Source organism: Uranotaenia lowii, chromosome 3 (assembly GCF_029784155.1).
Source record: "Uranotaenia lowii strain MFRU-FL chromosome 3, ASM2978415v1, whole genome shotgun sequence".
NCBI lineage: Eukaryota > Metazoa > Arthropoda > Insecta > Diptera > Culicidae > Uranotaenia > Uranotaenia lowii.
In genome coordinates this window covers 117,692,559-117,712,074 of record NC_073693.1, presented here as the reverse complement: position 1 = coordinate 117,712,074, position 19,516 = coordinate 117,692,559, and the positions used below count along the sequence as shown (strand labels likewise).

The window sequence follows — 19,516 nt, the reverse complement described above, 5'->3', positions numbered from 1 at the left end:
GGGTCGGGTCGCCGGAAGTTTGACGGTGGTTCCGGGAATGATTCCCGGAATCATAGATTGAATTCTGAAAGAATCAATGAGCCATTGAAACTTTTTAATGGTGCAATTGTGTCGGTACAAATGTTATTTTGAAATGGCATATGTTTCGAATTGATACCGACATATGTACCTACTCTCGGGTTGTGGCCCGATGGTTTTGCCGATTATTTATAGCGGCAATAGCTGCCATTTGAAGCGCTTATTAAAAATAAAATTTTCTTTCGGTTTCAATTGGAACCATTAGGAATCAATGGCTAGAATGTGCGTGCTTTGAATTGGCATCCATTTGGTTGACACTTTTCGTTCAACCTAACTGATTTTATAATGCAAATGGAGTCAAAAAACTTTTAAAAACACCTTAAAAATCTTTAAAATACTAGAAAATGCCTGAACATACATTTATCTTTTCAAATAGTTCGAAGAAGCATTATTTCTCACTTTTGAACAGTAATAATGAGTTTCGCTCAACAGATCCATAAAATTTAATCCAATTTTTGGGAATCCAAAAATGGATCATGGTTTTAGCAAATAATGTGGTTTATTGACATTCCACTAGAAATTTTCCTCGAAGCACTCATATCTCGATAAGTTATAATTTTGATAGGTTTTGTTCTGCCCAATATCAAACTTTGCTATCTGAACGAGATATACCTAATCTTGAAAGGAGCATATCGAAAATTGATATGATTTAGCTATGATCGTATAGATTTTTTGATATAATTTGAGATATTTTAACATCCTACGAGTACTGAATAATAACACATTTAGATAGGAAAATATTAGTATCAAAATATCTCATTTTGATATAATTTAGTTTTTCTCTCCTGATCAGGAACACTCCTCAGAGCTGATCATGTTATGAACAGAATTAATTGCAGTGTGTTGAAATAATGTTTTTCTACATTCATGTGCCTAGATTTTGCAGAAATTCAAGATATAACATTGCTCAAAGCATGAATGCTCTTTACTCCGGATATTCCTGACGAAAGATATGTAAAAGCTTAATTTTTAATGCAATTGAACTATTTTGAAAGTTAAAACACTCTACTATCAATTACTAAGTTGTCATGGTACTTTTTCTTGTCTTTTACAATCAGCGATGAGAAGTTGTATTATATTTTTTCAAATTCAATAATAATCACTTCGTTTGTCACATTTAGACTTTTTTCTCTCAATTGTATCACTTTAATGATTTCTTTGTAAAAAAAATTGTAGCCATGATTTTCTTTTTCTTTTGAAACATGTTCAATTGATGAATGGAGTTGGGATAACGCAAAAGGTAAGGTGTGCCTTTAAATAAACCGTTGAAAAGATTAAAAAATATTCAAAAAAAAAAAAATAAAATGTTCTAGACCCCTCGATGGATACTTTCAAATTTGAGCTGAAATGAAAGGGAAAAATCCTATCTTTCGAATGGTGCAAAAATTAGCGATGCTTTTTTCCGATAAATATAATTAGTTTATCAGAGACATTCTGCAATATGATATCACCAAAGAATGTCCTGCAGCCAGAATTGTTAAAATTAGGCAAAAAATCTACAAATTTTCCCGCGATGATTCTGGATGTCAGAAATTGACTGAATTTTTTTTTGTCACATTTTGAATTTGATTAAGGTGTTTGGATCTTTATCTGATACTGATTTAATTTTAACATTCCCGATTAGCGACTAAATTCTTACAAAGAGCAAAGAACATATTCACTTAGTTAAAAAAAAGCAGTTTGCGCAATTTGATAATTGATAACAGAGGATTTGTTTCCTTTTGTTAATCATTTCAAATATTGTCACTTAATAAAAATTGTTAATAAAACCGATTATCTCTGTTCTGATGAAAATTTGTTTAAATTATTTTCAATTGATTTGCATCTTTATCACACGCATTACGTCTTTTTTTCTCTTTTCTGTTATTTGGTTAACTTCCGAGAATATTTGCAAAAAATAAATATTGAGTAATTGCAGAAGTTGCGTGTGAAATGATATTAATTTGTTTTGGTTATTTTTTCTCAGAAATGATGATGATAATGGAGTTGTAACTCCATTACCTATTCGTAAGCCACACATGTGCAATTATTTTTTTCATTGCCAAATTTTCAATTGCTTATGATAACAATTTATTGAAAAAAAAAACAGAAATATTCTCTCGTTTACTTGTCGAAAAACTCGTAATCTTGAGAATCGTTGAGAATTAAAAAAATTGGTTGAACCTAGCCTTTCGCAAATAGGTTTTTTACTAGGAAGATATTTTCAAGTCTTTTCTTATCTTCTTAATGGGGGGGTCCAACTTTAGGGGCAAAAACAGGTTATGTAGTTGAGGTTTTTTTTTCAAGATTTTCAGCAAAATTCTTCTGGCATAAATTTATTTTTTCGTTTTACTTTTTTCTTACAGTCAAAGAAAAACACAATAAAGTACAGTACATACAAAAAAGCGAGGCGCCCAGCAGGAAGAAAAGCATTGAATGGGTGTTTAGATTGTCAGTGTAAAGCTTGAGACAATTTTTTGTGTTTTAGTTCTAATGCCCAGAATATATCAATATACTAATTTTATGGCTCATAAATACCTGCAGTGTTTCCAAGCACAACTTGTAATGAATTTGACAAATTTTTATGCTAGAAATAAATGTTTTTTTAAATTTGTGAAGTAAAATAGCTTTAAATAAGGCGTTCTTAAGGGTATGAGAGAAAAAATATTCAATTTCGAATTGATTGAGCCAAATCATTCTTCATATTATTATTTTAAACTTCTTAATTCTAATTTTCCAAATTTTATCTACTTATATACTTTTATGATCAAATATACTCAAACTTTCAAAAAAGTTCATGGAAAACGCGTGAAACAAGAGCTTTTAAGCATGTTTTCCTAAAATCATTATTTATACACATTAACTAAACTTATCAGACTGCCCGGGGTTTCCCGGACTTGCCCGGATATTTGACACAATATTTGAGATTTTTTCATACAAGTTTTTATGAAAAGAAACTTGAAAAGTTTTCTGATGTTGGAAAATATGATATCAAATATACAGATGTGTTTCAATGACAAAAAAATGTTTCTAGATTTTTTCCCTTTTGATTTTTGTTGAGTAATTCATTGATTAAAATTTAAAAATTTGTCTGGATATTGCTTTGAAAATTTTAAATATTACAATGAACATAACTGATCTTACTCGGGATCAGATTTTAAAATGGTTAGATTCTCAATATTTCTCTCGCCTTTTACTTTTTACTTTCTACTTAATTTCGTTTGGCCTAAAATGTTAAATGAAAACTCTTTATTCAGATTTCAGAACAGGTTATTAAGAAGTGGTTATGTGCCACAAATTTGTTTTGCAGTTAATTGTTTGAGCAGCCTTATTTGCTTATTTACCTCAATAATCTAACTTATAATAAAAGCTAACATGTTTGCTAAATATCATTACTATTTACTAAATAAGTGACTGTTCAATATGAATTGCGTTTTCCTTGAAAATTATCTTTTGTCTTGCTATTTATATTTTTTTAATTCAAATGATTCGATTAATTCGGCAATTTCTATCTAACAACTTTGAAAAAAAAACACAAAATATTCTCACAATACTCCATAAAAAATTCCTTATTCAAGTTCTGAATAATTTGAAAATCAGTTGATCAGCTCTATGAAAATTTCTAAAAGTTATCAAAATTAGAAAAATTTTGATAAATTTTTTAGTTTTATATATGTATTTCATTGAAAAATCCTTATTTTAGTTCTGAGTATTTAAAAAAAATCAGTTTAATGAAAGTTTTATGAAGAGAACATCTGATTTTATTTTAAAAATTTATTAAAATTTCCTTGGATCGTTTATATAATACCACAACACCTCACATCATGGCCGTAGGAACGGGGGGGGGGGGGTTTGGGGGTTAAACCCCCCCCCCCCATGAAGGTCGAAAAATGGCAAGTGAAATTTTTTACAATATATAAAATTGGAAATTTCTTATCAATTTTTGATGAACAACTAAAATGATTCAAGAGTGACAATAGTGTAACAATCTCGACTCCAGAACCTCGAAATCTCATTCCAACTCTACAATTGTTTTTCAAAAAATTTCTAATCTGTAGATAGTAATGAATGAGTCCCAAATATTGAATCCATATAAAGTTAGACTTAGCTCACCAGATTGTCCGGATTTTAATCAGATTTTCTCATTCTATTTGCAAAGTCAAACGAAACTTTCAATTGAGTTCTTAGAATTATGTATCTTGCGTCTAGATCCTTTTTCAACAAATTTTGTCAAAATAAACATATACGATTTTTTGGAAGCTTTCAATATGATTCTGAAGCGGCTGGTGTGTTTATTAAAAACAGTTTTCCTGCATATTTGCCGGATTTTTGTAAAAAATTTGAAACAATATGCCCTAATTTCGCAAAGTTTTAGGATAAAATTTTCTGGATTTACTTGCGGTTACTTGCGGAAAATTATCTAGAAAGTTTTCAGTTTATTGTTCATGATTTTCAGTTTGGTTCATCATGGGTATAGAATCCTGCTTCGAGGCTTGGTGTTACGTTTCAATTTAAAATGTGATTAATTTTCCATATTCGAAACTCAAAATTTCGGGATATGAAAAAGAAATATTTAAAATTCAAACCATTTTTAAGATTTGGATCAGAAATTTTTATCCTGAACTTATTTGCAAAGTTGAAACATAAGAAAGCTTCATGAGTCCAAAATTGAAAAATGTTTTTTTTTTTCACCGGGATTTTAAACCAAGTAGGGTTATTCATTCCGAAATTGAAAAATGTGAAAAAATTTCATCATTCACAATTTTATTTAAGTTTTAAAGTTCAATTTCGAGTAAATAATTGCCAAAAAAAAATCACATTGAAAACTGTTTGGGCAGACCATTACGGAAGAAAAAAAAACCAACTTGTCTTGGATTCGATTAGAACGGAAGAGATCATTTATTTCAATGCAATCCATAATTACACTTTTTCCCGCGAAAAACGGTAACAATTGTACACAAAAAGAACTAACTAGCAACACTTATTACAACCATAAAATACAAACGGTTAAAAAGAGCTAACTTGGTTTTCAGCTTAAGGTGACAAAAGTTGTTGAGAACCAACATACTGGCCACCTAAAACGAATGTTTTAAATTTGATAGCCCTATTTTTTTGTTTTGATTCACTATCAGAAAGGTTTGGTACAAAAGAAATCACTTGTTGCATCTAGCGGGAACGTTCAACACTTAACAAGTACATTGAATGTCTTGTAAATTACCAAGGAGCGATCGAAAAGTCAACAAACGCTGGGCATCATCACAGGTAGGTTGGTTCGTTGAATGCTGGATCATGGATTTTGGTTTCACTCGATCTCGTTCTCGGCTCGTTGGCTATTTAATCGGAATCACAGGCAGACTAGATATTCGGTTCTGATCGTGCTACTGGAAGGCCACTGTTGTGTTGGGTCGAATTTCCTGGCATAGTGATCACCAATGGGCACACTTACTTTGAAATTCCTGAGTGGTCATTTCAAAGCGAGTACTGGCCGGACAACCAGTACGGCAGGAGCCCGGATGGCTGAAGTTGAACCGCCAACACCAGTACCATCCATCCGGGTCGCATTGATGATCGGGAATGAGTCACTGTACTTAAATATCGTTGCTCAACCGCAGCTGGGTCATCTTGTTAAATAAATGGGGTCACTCGGGAGTAGCTACCGGCTCAGCAACGACGTTGTTCTCGGGACTGGGGTCAGATGGATAAACGGCTTAGTCGGGTCGCGCAATGGATCTGCAGCAAGGATTAGACCAGATGGTAGGGGGCTTAGCGCAATGTCAGGAGCGTCAAACTCCCGGCGAAAGCTGCCCTATCCTGGTCACGGCACCAAATGTTTGGGCAGACCATTACGGAAGAAAAAAAAACCAACTTGTCTTGGATTCGATTAGAACGGAAGAGATCATTTATTTCAATGCAATCCATAATTACACTTTTTCCCGCGAAAAACGGTAACAATTGTACACAAAAAGAACTAACTAGCAACACTTATTACAACCATAAAATACAAACGGTTAAAAAGAGCTAACTTGGTTTTCAGCTTAAGGTGACAAAAGTTGTTGAGAACCAACAAAAACCATAAATTCAGAATCAAATATAAGATTTCTGGTTAAGGGTTTCTGATACAAATTTCGCATTATGGCATAAAATTCATAGGATTTCTCATCTGGAATTTAGATTCAGGTTTTGAATTTTGGTTCCAAATGCAGAATTCTGCAGAAACGCAGAACTAAAATCCAAGGTTTCTATTCAGATTTAGCTCAAATTCAAGTTTTATAATGAATATTGAAATATCAATGTTTAAATTTTAGGATTCAAATTGAAGGAAATCGCTGTTCCATTGTCAGTTCTTTATTCACATATAGATCACATATAAAAAATAAGATTTGGATTCATTTGAAAGAATTTGATTTTTGAAAAATCTAGATTTTAATTTTGAAAACTTCAATCACAGGATTTAAATTATGAAATTCAAAATAATAAATGATGATGGAACTTGTTTTTTTTTTCTTAAGTAAAAATTCAGCTGGAAATTTTATTTAACACTACCTACATAAATTGCAGATAGATTAAAAAACGAAGGTTCTATCTTAAGGTTGCCAGAATTTTTTCCACTCTCATCCGGGCCTAGCAATTCCGGGCATTTTTCCAAAAAAACCTGGCAAAATCCGGGCATGGATTTCAATTTTTCAAATCCAAAACCGGGCAAAAACCGGGCAAAAACCGGGCAAAATTTAGATTAAATTATACAAAAAAGCAAAGAAAAAATGCAAAAAAATTGAAATTAATATTTTATTAATGTAATTGCAGACATCCAAAAACTTGTAGGAATATTTAAATATTTAAAGGTTTATAAAAGTAAAACAGCGAAATTATTTGAAATTCTCCATACCGTTAATCGATTTTGCCAAAACTTACTCAAAAACTTTGATTTTTTTTGTTTCTTTGTGAAAATTGTAAAAAAAATCCGGGCAATATCCGGACTTTTTTCACGATATCCGAGCAACCGGGCCGGACCGGACTATATCGAAATTTTTCATCAAATATCCAGGCAAACCCGGATAAAACCGGGCAATCTGGCAAGCTTATTCTATCTAAAATCTTAAATTTTAATCAAGTTACAATAGTAGGAAATAAACCTTATCTGAACCGTAAACATATTTTTTTACTTTTATTTCTTAATATTTTATACATTTTCACCTATGCTTAAAATAGATATGCTACTGGTTTGGAAGAATTAGCTTGCTAGTTTAAGTGATTAAACAATGTTTGTAGCGTTCAAAATCCTTTTTTTTGTTTCGATTAAAGTCGTTTTTACATCACTGTTCCACTCGCGACTTTTATCGAGGATGCAGTTGGCCCACCAGTAATTGAAAAACTTATATGGAACTACTGTGTTCGATGTTCGATGGGCTTGAACTCACGGACATCAGCTCAGGAGGCAACTGATTTAGCAACTGAGCTAAATCACAAGTCCCGATATCTTTAAAGCTTCATGAAAACAAAAATTGGCAACTCCTAGAACTTATTTTAAAAAACAAATAACTTTAATTTAATGCAAAATAACTTTAACCTGAATAATTTGTACTTAATACATACAGATTTTTTCACTAGTGTATGAATTGTTCAAGGAAAAATGCTATTGGAAAAAAATGTCATAACCCCCCCCCCCCCCCATGAGCCGGTTCTTCCTACGGCCCTGCCTCACATAAGTTTCCTTTGTAAATTGTTAAAAATTTCATCGGTCACATTTAACGGTATGAAGATTTCACTATCACAGCGCAAATTTATCTACGAAAAAATTGTATAGCTAATGCTATCCTTAAAACGACGTTTGTCACAATTTTTAAATTTTGATCACGTAAAGGCACCGGCAACACGTAACTGCCAAGTCTTAAGAATCATTAAAAAATAAAAACAATGATAAATCTGCTGACAATGTTTCGCACTCAGTGGCACCAAAATCCGACCTTCGAAGCTCTTCATCGCGCTACTAAGCAGGATTCAGCGCGCCATTCGGTTTCAGGCTTAAAGACTCAGATTAGTAGCTGCGATATTTTCCATTCACGTGAACGGCACCATAAAATAAAGTACAAGACAGATAAAATCCTCACACAATCTTTTACACCACCAACACCGTTTGACTGCTTCTTTTGCTTCCTTTTCACGTGTGTGGGAGTTTCCAACCGATGCGCTATTGTCATCTACCTTTTCGGGAAATTTCCACCCCCTCGCTCATCTTCCCTTAACACAGACAGGTAAACGTGGCGTCATCTTGAAAATCTTAATCAAGCCAAAGTGAAAAGATAGCATTCGCGCCATAAAGTACAAGCATAAGACAATATCAGTACGACATATAAAGCTCATAAATAACCCGCCCCGTTCATGTATCAGACAACATCACACAACATGTACGTACTAGGTATAGGTATGTTGGTAGGAGAGCATAGGTATACTGCCGGGTTACATTTTCAGAAGATTCGCGAGACATTATCCCTTCGTTTGCTCCCCAGATGGTTGGCTGGTTTGGAGGATGAGAATTGGCAACAAAGCACTTTCAGAGGAATACCCCAAGGACACGACCTCCATTGATGAGGGCCCGACTCATAAAACATAACATACCAGATTCGATTCTAGGAAGAATTTAAAATGGAGGTGCACAAATCGTTTATCTTTGTTGTTTGTAGATTGTATTGAAATGATCTAGACTTTGTTTATAGTTCTGAATTTTGGCTTAAGTTTTTTTTAAATTTTTTATGCCTTTGTTACTAATGTTGAAATAATTTTTTGTCAGCCAATTTAGTTTCAAACTTCATCTAGACAATCTTATTTCAGAGAAACAACGTTTCTAAAATATGATTTTTTTACTTCTGGGAGAAATGGAAGAATTCAATTATTTTTAAGAGGATTTCATATTATTTCTATTATATCGCTTAGAATGGTTACAAGAATTTGCTATTTTTTTCCAAAATTTTTCAAAGTTTTTTTTTATTTTTCCATTTTCAATAATAGGATTTTTTTTTCAGGAACCGAACTTGAATTTGGACTTGAAAAGAAAAATTATGAATCATTAAAATCTTTGTATAATTTTGTTATAATACGAAATTGGTTGAGTCGGTGAGCTTTGCTATACCTTCCAAAAAATATTTATATTTATAAGCTGTTGGTAGAACAAAAATTTTATCTTCAGGAGTTTATGCAAAAAAAATACAACACTTTGTTTTGTGAATAACTTTTGAACGCATTGATGTAAACTGACGAAATTTGCAGCGAAGTTAATGGTTATGTAATGTTCACATGTGCAATTTTTTGTGATGCCAAGTGGTTTTTGAGATAGCGTTAAATGAAGAAATTTTTTTACTTTAATTTTTAGGCAACACGTGCGCCACCTATAATGCATACTATGAATCACTCTTTTTTCTAATAAAGGCCAATTTTGATAACGATTTCTGTTTCCTGAAGTTTGACCTTCAATACAACTCAAAATTATGAATTTGGTCGAAATAATATCAAATTTAGCCGATTGTCCTCCTCCGGCACAAAAACAACATATTTGATTTTTTTATCACTGCATAACCGTTTTTACGTAATGGCACAGTTTCAGTTCCAATTAAAACAGAGTTTAAACTTTGTGGGACCTTTTCAAGTATTTTTCAGAAAAAAACAATCACGTTTGAAGGCAGTCTTTATTGTATTTTCAGCCATTCATCGTGTCGATATGTATGAAAGACTGTGTAATTTACAGTTTCTACAGATCGTTTGCCTCCTCAAGTATAAGACATTAGTTTTTCCAATTTTTTCTCCTTTATTAATTTCCGGAAAAAACAGACTTGACTTGTCAACGAATAAATTTGGTTTGGAATCCTGCCAGGTGGCTAAAGTGTTCTTTTTGATGACCATTACGACTTTTTTCAAAATATATCCCCACAAGTAGTTCAAATATTTTGCCAACGATTTGACCACCGTATTTTGTTTACAGATCCCGTTCGTTTTTGGCAACACGCCCGTAAATTTTATGTTGCCATAATCGAATGTTGCCAAAATCGAACGGTTTTTTTGTCACTTTTTTATTTTTGATTTTCATTTCAAATCAGTTAAAATTGATTTAAAACCTTTTATTAGCATATTTTTTTCAATTTGGCTCAATTATATTAGTTTTAAGCAGTTAAACATGGAAAAATTCTTGTTTTATCTGTTTAAAACTATTATAATTTAGCCGAATTGAAAAATTGTATGCTAATATTACATTTAAAATGAATTTTGATTAATTTGAATTGAAAATAAAAAATAAAAAAGTGACAAAAAAACCGTCCTTTTTTGGATGTTGCCAAAAACGAACGGTTTTTGCTTGGATGTTGCCAAAATCGAATGTTGCCAAAATCGAACGGGGTCTGTATTTTATCGGTTGGCAGCTTTTTCACCTTGTAGAAATAAAGTCGGACCTAATTATAATTTATCTAGATATACCAGTCAGAAAAATTTTACATTTATTTATCTCTCCCTCTATTCTGTTTTCCGGAATGAGCTTGAAAAAAATTCTCACATTCCTCTCATTTCATGGAATCAATCATTTTTACTATGATTAAATTTTTAGTTGATTATTGGATCCTCTTGGACTTCTTAATCGATTCACCATGTGAATTTAAGTAGAAAAGTTGATTTCCAGCTGTTTTTTGGGTTTTCCACTGAATCTCTTTTAGATTTTTCTCGAAAAAATTTTGTCAATGATCTTCAGTATTGGACGTTAACTGAAAACCACTTAATATATTGTCACCAAATTTTATACACGTACACTTTACATTGCTAGGTAGTTTCACTGGAAATTTCATAAAACTCAATCCATTAAAAGTTATTTACAAAACAAAATGGTGCATTATTTTCGTATTTTTTTTTGCAAACTTCTAAACGGAGTCTACCTCAGCAAACATTTTTGTAGGTATATTTCTCAACAACTTTGTTATACGTCTCATATGGGGATTTTTTTTTATTATCTGACAATTTGCGCCGGGGGTCTTCAGATTTTCCCCAAAATTGAAAATTTGGTTCATTTTTGCGACTTAAAAACACATGTATTTTTTCAGATTTCTAACATTTTTATTTTTTGAGTTAGCTTCGGTTAGATTTTTTTTGTAAATAAAAAATAACCATTTTTCAAAGCTACATAATTCTGTTGTTTCTCAACGGATATTATAAAATAGCACATCAAAATACATTAAAATTTTATCAGCTTTCCAAATAGAATAATTGAAAAAAATTAAATAATGACCTTCAACATGAAAAGTTGTAAATAAACTTTAAATGGCGTCTAAAAGTACCGTCTGCACCACCGAATATTTTGCAAAAAATACCATTGTATAGCTCGATTCATGATGCAACTTTCATCTGAAGACACCAAAGTGGGCCATTAACACCTTGAAGAGTTATGCAAGAAATAATGACGGTAAATCTCTTTTTTTGCATCGAAAACAAACAATGGTGGAACAACTGCACTCACATATGGAGATAGCAAGCACTTTTAACAACATTGTCACGGGAGTGTTATGAGACTCGTGACTTTGTGATTTGTAGAAAGAAACACCCTCTTTTAAGCAGTAGAATAGCTAAAAGCTAAAGAATATATTTTAATTGGAGTATTATAATAATAGGAAATGGAACTCACAATTTGGTGTTCTGAGCAATCCTACGGGAATAACAATTTTCGGGAAATAAACCTCGTTTATAGGAATCGACTATCTACCACGTTTTAAAACCTTTTCCTACTTATGTTTTGGTTCCGTTCTCGTTCTCTCCTATGTTCGCACCGGGTTGCCAGTCGCCAGACGCAGTGACGTTTAGAGTCGCAGGGCTGAACGGTATACTTGCTGTGGATGTAACATTCCCCGCCGCGTAAGGCAAGGTTTCAGCTTCGCCAACTTCTGCCTTACTGTCTTTAACCACATCCAAAACAGCTAAATTTCCGATACCACGACGAATAGTGCCAGTACCAGTTCGAACAAGAGCTTGTCTGACAACACCATCTCTCCCCGGAAAGAGCTCCACAACTTGTCCTCGGGTCCAGCTGTTGCGCCTTTTTTCGTCAACTACAAATACTAAATCACCTAGCTCCAACGGCTTAGTATCTTTAAACCATTTTGTGCGTCTTGCGATCGTCGGAAGATACTCCTTCAACCAGCGTTTCCAAAACCCATCAAGGATAAGCTGGGCCAAGTTCCAGCTGCTTCGAAGACTCTCTATAGCATTGATGGGCTCTTGAGGGGGTTGTTTGATTCCGTTTGAGCTACCTAACAGGAAATGGTTGGGCGTTAAGGCTTCTTGGTTCGTGGTTTCAAGTGGAATATATGTCAGCGGTCTACTGTTGATCATGCTTTCTGCTTCCAGGATGATGGTCTCGAAGGTCTCGTCGTCAGGAACTCTCGGTACATCGTGGAAACAGTCCAATGCCGTTTTTACGGAGCGAACGAGGCGTTCCCATACGCCTCCGGTGTGGGGTGCAGCAGGCGGATTAAAATACCACTTTGTGTTAGTATTTGTAAAGGTCTCTGCGCATTGTAGATTGATTTGCTGCAGCTGAGCTTGAAGGTCGTTTGCTGCCCCACGGAAGTTTGTTCCGTTGTCGGAAAAGATTTCAAGAGGGGACCCACGACGAGCGATGAATCTTCGTATACACATTTTGCAAGACATTGTTGACAGGCTATGGACAATTTCCATGTGTATTGCACGAGTGCTAAAGCACGTAAAAAGTGCTACCCAGCGTTTTGCGTGTGAACGCCCAACCTTCACCATGAGTGGTCCAAAATAGTCAAGACCGACATAAGTGAAGGGTCGTTGGAAGGCTACCAGTCGCGATTTTGGGAGCGGTGCCATCTTCGGTTGAATGGGAGTCTTGAAGTACACTTTGCACCACTGGCACCGGGCGGTGACAGATCGGATGAGCCTTCGCAGTCCCGACACATAGAAGCGCTGTCGGAGTTCATTGAAGACAGTCTCGGCGTTGCGGTGCAGGAAACGACGATGATAAAAATCTACAATAAGAAAGGTTATTGGATGGGTCTTAGCTAAGATAGTGGGATACTTAGCTTCGATCGGCAGGTTGGGAGCGGTGCCGATACGACCGTCCATATTAACCACTCCTTCTTCATTGATAAACGCTGATAATTTATATAGCGGACTGGTGATCGGCACCACTCCCGCAGGCTTTTTATTTTTGCTTTTCTCGAGTATGGCGATCTCTTCGGGAAATGATTCTCGCTGTGCGAGGCGAAACAATGCAATTTCTGCCTTCTTTAGGTGTTCTTGTTCCAGATATTCCAAAGAGTGCGGACCAAACACTATGGGTGTTTTCCTAGGCGTTCCGAAGCGAAATAAGTACGCGACAGTTCTCAGTAGACGTTCCCATTTCGAGAAGCGTGTTAGGTCGACCAACAATTCCGGCTTTATCTGATGGTGCAGACAAGTTGAGCGAATTTCTTCGTTTTTGTTCGCAGGTCTCCATTTTTGTTCGGGCCATGCTTCTTGTTGGTCCCATAAAAAATCCGGCCCAAGGAACCACCGGCTGTCCGAGTTAAAGCACGGGCCGCGTCCCCATTTCGTCGCTTCGTCGGCTACATTGTCCTTGGTAGGGACCCACTTCCATTCGCTGATGTCTGTGTGTGTCAGTATTTCACCAATCCGGCAAGCAACGTAAGTATTATACTTGCGGGCATCGGAGTGAATCCAGTGAAGTACCGTGGAAGAATCCGTCCAAAAGAATCGCCGTGAGATAGATATCTGGTGGTTGCGTTGAATGAAGTCAGTCAATCTTGTACCCAGGATCGCCGCTTGCAGCTCGAGTCGAGGTATCGAGAGTGGTTTAACGGGGGCTACCTTCGCTTTTGCTCCCACCAGGACACAACGAGGGGTGCCTCGATCGAAGTAACGGAAATACACTGCACTAGCGTATGCCTCCTCGCTAGCGTCAACGAATGTATGAAGCTGAATCGGTTGGCAGTCTTCGGGAGCTGATTCTTTGAAGTAGGCTCGAGGGATTCGAACGTCACCTAGGTGGCAAAACATATTAGTCCATCGTTTCCAATCGGTGAAGATGGGATCGTCAATCTGTTCATCCCACGTGCATCCAGACTTCCAAAGATTTTGGATGATGATCTTGCCGTGAATGACGAATGCCGCCAGCATACCCAGAGGGTCATAGAGACTCATAACCGTGCGTAGTATTTGTCTTTTCGTTGGACGGATCGTGCCGTCAAGAATTCCAGTATTTAAACTTGGGAGATTCATCGTAAAGGTGAACAGATCGCTTCGTGATAACCACTGAATACCCAGAATTGACTGTGATTCTGTTAGGGTAGATATGTTCAAATCTCTTGCTTCGGGGACGTTTCCGCTGCCAATTTGTTCCAGAACGTAATTAGAATTCGACAAAAAATTGCGAATTTCAAAACCTCCTTGCTGATGCACAAACTTCACTTCTCGGACGAGCTGTATAACCTCTTCTGCGTTGTCTTTACTATCCAGGAAATCGTCAACGTAATGGCCATGCACTATAGCTTCGACGGCAGCTGGAAATTGTTGTTCATGTTCGTAGGCATTCAGATTCTTTACGAACTGAGCAGAACAAGGCGAGCAAGCAGAACCAAAAGTAGCTACATCCATAGTGTAGATGGTGGGTTTCTCAGATGGGTTGTTTCTCCAAAGGAACCGTTGTGCTGATCTATCTTCTTCTCTAATTTTAATCTGGTGAAACATCTCTTTCAGATCACCACAAATTGCTACACGACGAGATCGAAATCGATAGAGGATTGCAGGCAACGAAGCGAGGAGGTCAGGCCCCTTTAACATCATCGAGTTGAAGGAAACATTACGGACCTGAGCAGATGCATCCCAAATCAATCTCAGCTTTTCCGGCTTTTTGGGGTTTGTAGCAATACCAAGTGGCAAGTACCAGACTTTTCCCGGATCAGCAGAGGCGATTTCTTCGGTTGTTGTTTTGTGCGCATATCCCTTTAATATATAATCGGCTATGTGATTTCTGATCCGATCGACAAGCTTCGGGTCTTTATAGATTTTTCTTTCCAAGCAACGTAAACGTGCTTCAGCCATAGGGTAGCTATCTGGCAAGCTAATTTCGTCAGTTTTCCAGAGCAAGCCCGTCTCAAACCCTGTAGATATTCGACAAGTAGTGGATTCCAGTATTGAGCGTGCTCGCTGTTGCTCTTGAGACTCTAGCGTTGTGCTTGCTACGACTCCCAGGTTATCAACCATAATGAACTCTTTAACCATATCAAACATTGCGTGATCTTTACTATTCACATCACCGTGATGAACATGATGATAATTGCTGTTATGTCCTGCTAGATTACCGCCATATACGCACCATCCGAGCCTTGTTTTAGTAGCAGTTGGATGGTCTCGAGCTCCCTCCCGAACTTTCAAAGGAGTTCCCAGGTAAACATTTTCGAGGCCGATTAGAATTTGTGGACGAGCGGAGACGTAATCCTCAACAGGCAGACCCTTTAGATGATGAAATTCTTTGGAAAGTTGTTTAAAGTCGATTGATTGGACTGGGAGATCAAGATCTTCTACTGTTCGTGCATTTCTCAAAACGTATTTTCTCGGTTTTCCTCTTGCGGATATATCGACATCTAAAGTCCGTGAATTTTCTTCGATTCGAGTTATACTTCCCGTCCATTTAAGGTGCAATGGGTCTGAAATTCCTTCTAAGTTGAGGCTATCAACAAGACTTGCTTCTATCATGGTCACAGCAGATGCTTCATCTAGTAGCGCGAATGTGTCGACTGACTTCCATCCGTTGTAGATGGTTACTGGGACTATGCGGTAGATTATTGAGCACCCTGCTTTGTGATAGTTCTGGGGACTTGGATTGGTTGAGGAATTGTGGAGCAATGGGTGATGGCGAACACGACAGACTTCGTGACCACACTCTTTAGGGCGTCGACATGGCCAAGGATTATGACTTTTCAGGCAGCATCTACATAGGTTGTACTGTCGCACGGTGTTCAGACGTTCATCTACAGACATTTCATCAAACTTACCGCAATGCTCCGTATCGTGGCCAGATTTTTCGCAGACGGGGCATACCTTCTCCCTGCGTTGGTTATTGTTTCTGTTATCGTTGTCACTATGATGGAAACTCGATTTCGATTTTATTACAGCTCCTCGGGTTCTGTTGTCTTCCCATTTCGTTGGCTTTGAAACGCCCAGTGGGGCGTACATTACACCACTAGCCTTTCGCACCATTTCTGACATAAAATCTCCAAAATCGTCCAAATTTGTTTCACCCGCTGCATCTTTATAATCAGCCCACTTCATTTTAGTGTCCGACGGGAGTTTCTCAACTAATTCCTGGAGGAGTGTAGGATTCGTAAGATGTGCCTCAAGTTTTGCAACCTTGATGTGGTCACAGTAATTTTGAATCGCAAGACCATACGCGATCAGCGTGTCTAGTCTGCCTTCCTTCGGGGCTGGTGTATTTCGAATTTTCGACATGAGGGTCGTAATCAATACTTCCGGACGACCAAAGAACATCCGCAGAATCTCTATGACTCGGGGAACCAGTTCAGGCACTTGGAGCTTGCCGCGAACAGCTTCCAGGGCGTCTCCCTTTAAACAATGTTGTAGACGAATTAGGTTTTCGGCATTAGAAAACCCACACTCCTTTGTATGGTTCTCGAAACTGCTTATAAATACTGGCCAATCCTCAGGGTTACCCGTGAAGGTTGGCAGATCTCTATGCAAAACCTGCCGTGCTGCTATTTGCGCATTAGTGAGGGTTCTGGTGCTCACTGTATTAACAGTTTCTTTGATTGGTTGACACTGTTTATCCTCGGTGGAAGGAACTAACACCGGATTTATGGTACTTTCATTCGGGAATCCTCGTCGATCATCAAGCTGAGCTTGGTTCATATTCCTGGCTATTGGTGTACTATTGTCTCGGGGTAGTAGCAATGGGTTGTGCACTGGATCATTTGGGAAGAATGTTCCCTTAGGTCCAGCTGCAGTAAGTTTTTCACCACCGTATGGGTTCGTCAGTGGCTTTTTCGTTCCCACTGGAATATGCAGTTCCGGTAGTCGCTCAACCCATTCGCTAGTTCTAGATTTTCGAGTGCTGCTGGCTACACTTTTACGGCTACTCGTTTCGTCTATTTGGGCATGGAGGATTTTATACTTCTCCGCCAAATACATCTCTTCCAACTTTTTTAGAGCTTCCTGCTGACGTCGGTCAATTTCTAGCTGCGTTCGTTCCAGTGCCTGTTCCTCCTCACGACGCTTTCGATCTTCTTCGACCCGCTTACGCTCCAGCTCAGCCTCCTGCTTTTGATGAGCAAGCTCTTCATTAATTCGCTTCAACTCCAGCTGCTTCAGATCTTCCAGTCGCTGCAGTTCGAGAGCAGCCTTGGCTGCTGAGGTGCTTGCTCGAGAAACACGAGATTGGACGTCATCCTCCTTCTGAAGGATGGTTGTTGTTGCTTCAGCTGTTGCATCGATGTCACATATGGGACACAGCCACTCACGATTAGCAACGGAATCTCCGACTTGAACGCAGTTAAAGTGGTACCATCGTTGGCACTTGTCACAGGCGACCATCCGATCGCTATCTGGTTTGTTACACAGACTGCAGCTGCTCTTCGTTTTCCGAGGCATCTTCCTTAAATTCTTCAAATCCGGATACGAATTGCAAACAAATTCTTTTAGTTTGTCACGGGAGTGTTATGAGACTCGTGACTTTGTGATTTGTAGAAAGAAACACCCTCTTTTAAGCAGTAGAATAGCTAAAAGCTAAAGAATATATTTTAATTGGAGTATTATAATAATAGGAAATGGAACTCACAATTTGGTGTTCTGAGCAATCCTACGGGAATAACAATTTTCGGGAAATAAACCTCGTTTATAGGAATCGACTATCTACCACGTTTTAAAACCTTTTCCTACTTATGTTTTGGTTCCGTTCTCGTTCTCTCCTATGTTCGCACCGGGTTGCCAGTCGCCAGACGCAGTGACGTTTAGAGTCGCAGGGCTGAACGGTATACTTGCTGTGGATGTAACAAACATGGAACAAAAGAACTTACCAAAGCAGGTAAAAAACACTACTTTTCGTGCTTTGTAGAGTGTTTGCAGCAAAACTGACTTTAAATTTTAACCAAAATTCTGAGTATCGTATTGTTTATGTGACATAACTAATAATGGGAATTTTGCTTTTACAACCTGGTCATATACTATATAACTTATTAATTTTTCGATCAAAGATCATTGTAAAGCATAATAAATGCCAATAGTAGAAGGTTCAGTCCCTGTGTTTGGGATCACAAAAATGTGATTAAAAAAATGAAATATAGACGTGCTTTACAAAGTTTTTATATCGGGAGCTAAGCACTGGACACCAAAATCCTTTCCCATTGATCAAAAAAGTATGAGAAAGTGGCACAAATGTTGTAGAAATAATCAAAGAGCTCAGTATGGCCAGCCCAGGCTGTAAAATGAGGAATATATGATACTTTTACCGTATTCGTTTTTTACATTCGCCCAGTTTTGAGGTTTACCATACTAGAACGAACATAATTCGTCGTCAGTGTTTTGCTACCTCGATCACTTACACACGAATCTTCAGTGTTCCACCGTCCATTTTAAATCAAATCTGGGGAATTACGGATGCAAAACTTAGCGCATAAACTTCTAAAAATGACAGTAAAATGTGCATAACTTGTTGTGACCTGGTGCAAAACTGGGTATAAACGAATACGTTATTAGATTTTTGGATATAACATGAAGTCAGTTAAGCTGCAGAATCTACCGCCCCTTCTTTCATAACAGTCCCATATACAAAAATAAGCAAGCGAGATAATCAGCTTTTTCTGTTTTGGAATATATTTTTAAATTGTGACCACCACTTTCAGCATAAACGAATATCGTTTCTAGGTTGTCATTATAAATCGTTAGACCTGAAATTTTCGAAATTGGGTTATTGGTAAGGTCGAGAACACAATTTTTATTCATTATGGACTGTTAATTGACCATATTTGAAATCTTTTTCGAATCTACTAGCATAACAGTCCCATACAAAATATATTTTTCTCATCAAGCTACTTCCTAAGACTTAAATTTGATCATTTTTTAACTTCTAAATGCAATTGTCAGAAAAAGAAACATACTTTTGCAAAAAAATATCATGAATTCCACATTGTAAGTTGAATCTTTTTACGATTTTTGATTGCATCCGATAGTTTTTCGCTCAGGAAGTCATTCCTAAGAAAGTCAGACCTGCCTTCGAAAACTAGTGTGCATCATTCGACATCAAGTGTGTTAAAAAAATGTTTAAATGATTCAAAGCAATAAACCAAAGACTATTTCGCTGAAAGAAACATTGAAAAGTAACCAAATCCGTGGTATTTCACATATGGGACTGTTATTCAGGTATATTTCAAATAGGACAACCCGGAATTGATATTTTTTT

General features: G+C 36.8%; 2 protein-coding genes across 2 annotated transcripts in view; both read right to left on the bottom strand.

The window, feature by feature from the left end:
- LOC129758395 (lachesin) overlaps positions 1-19,516 on the bottom strand; it is a 589,306-nt gene that overhangs the window by 191,800 nt on the left and 377,990 nt on the right. The window lies entirely within an intron of this gene.
- On the bottom strand, positions 11,626-18,068 carry LOC129758393 (uncharacterized). Its single transcript, XM_055755899.1, has 2 exons — positions 17,897-18,068; positions 11,626-17,844 (listed from the first exon to the last, which is right to left on the bottom strand). The coding sequence occupies exon 2, from the start codon at positions 17,707-17,709 to the stop codon at positions 11,812-11,814; it is 5,898 nt and encodes a 1,965-aa protein (XP_055611874.1). The 5' UTR covers positions 17,710-17,844; positions 17,897-18,068; the 3' UTR covers positions 11,626-11,811.

What these genes read in the sequence shown, in the direction of transcription:
- LOC129758393 (XM_055755899.1), bottom strand. Translation starts at nt 17,709, where the DNA reads ATGCCTCGGAAAACGAAGAGCAGCTGCAGTCTGTGTAACAAACCAGAT.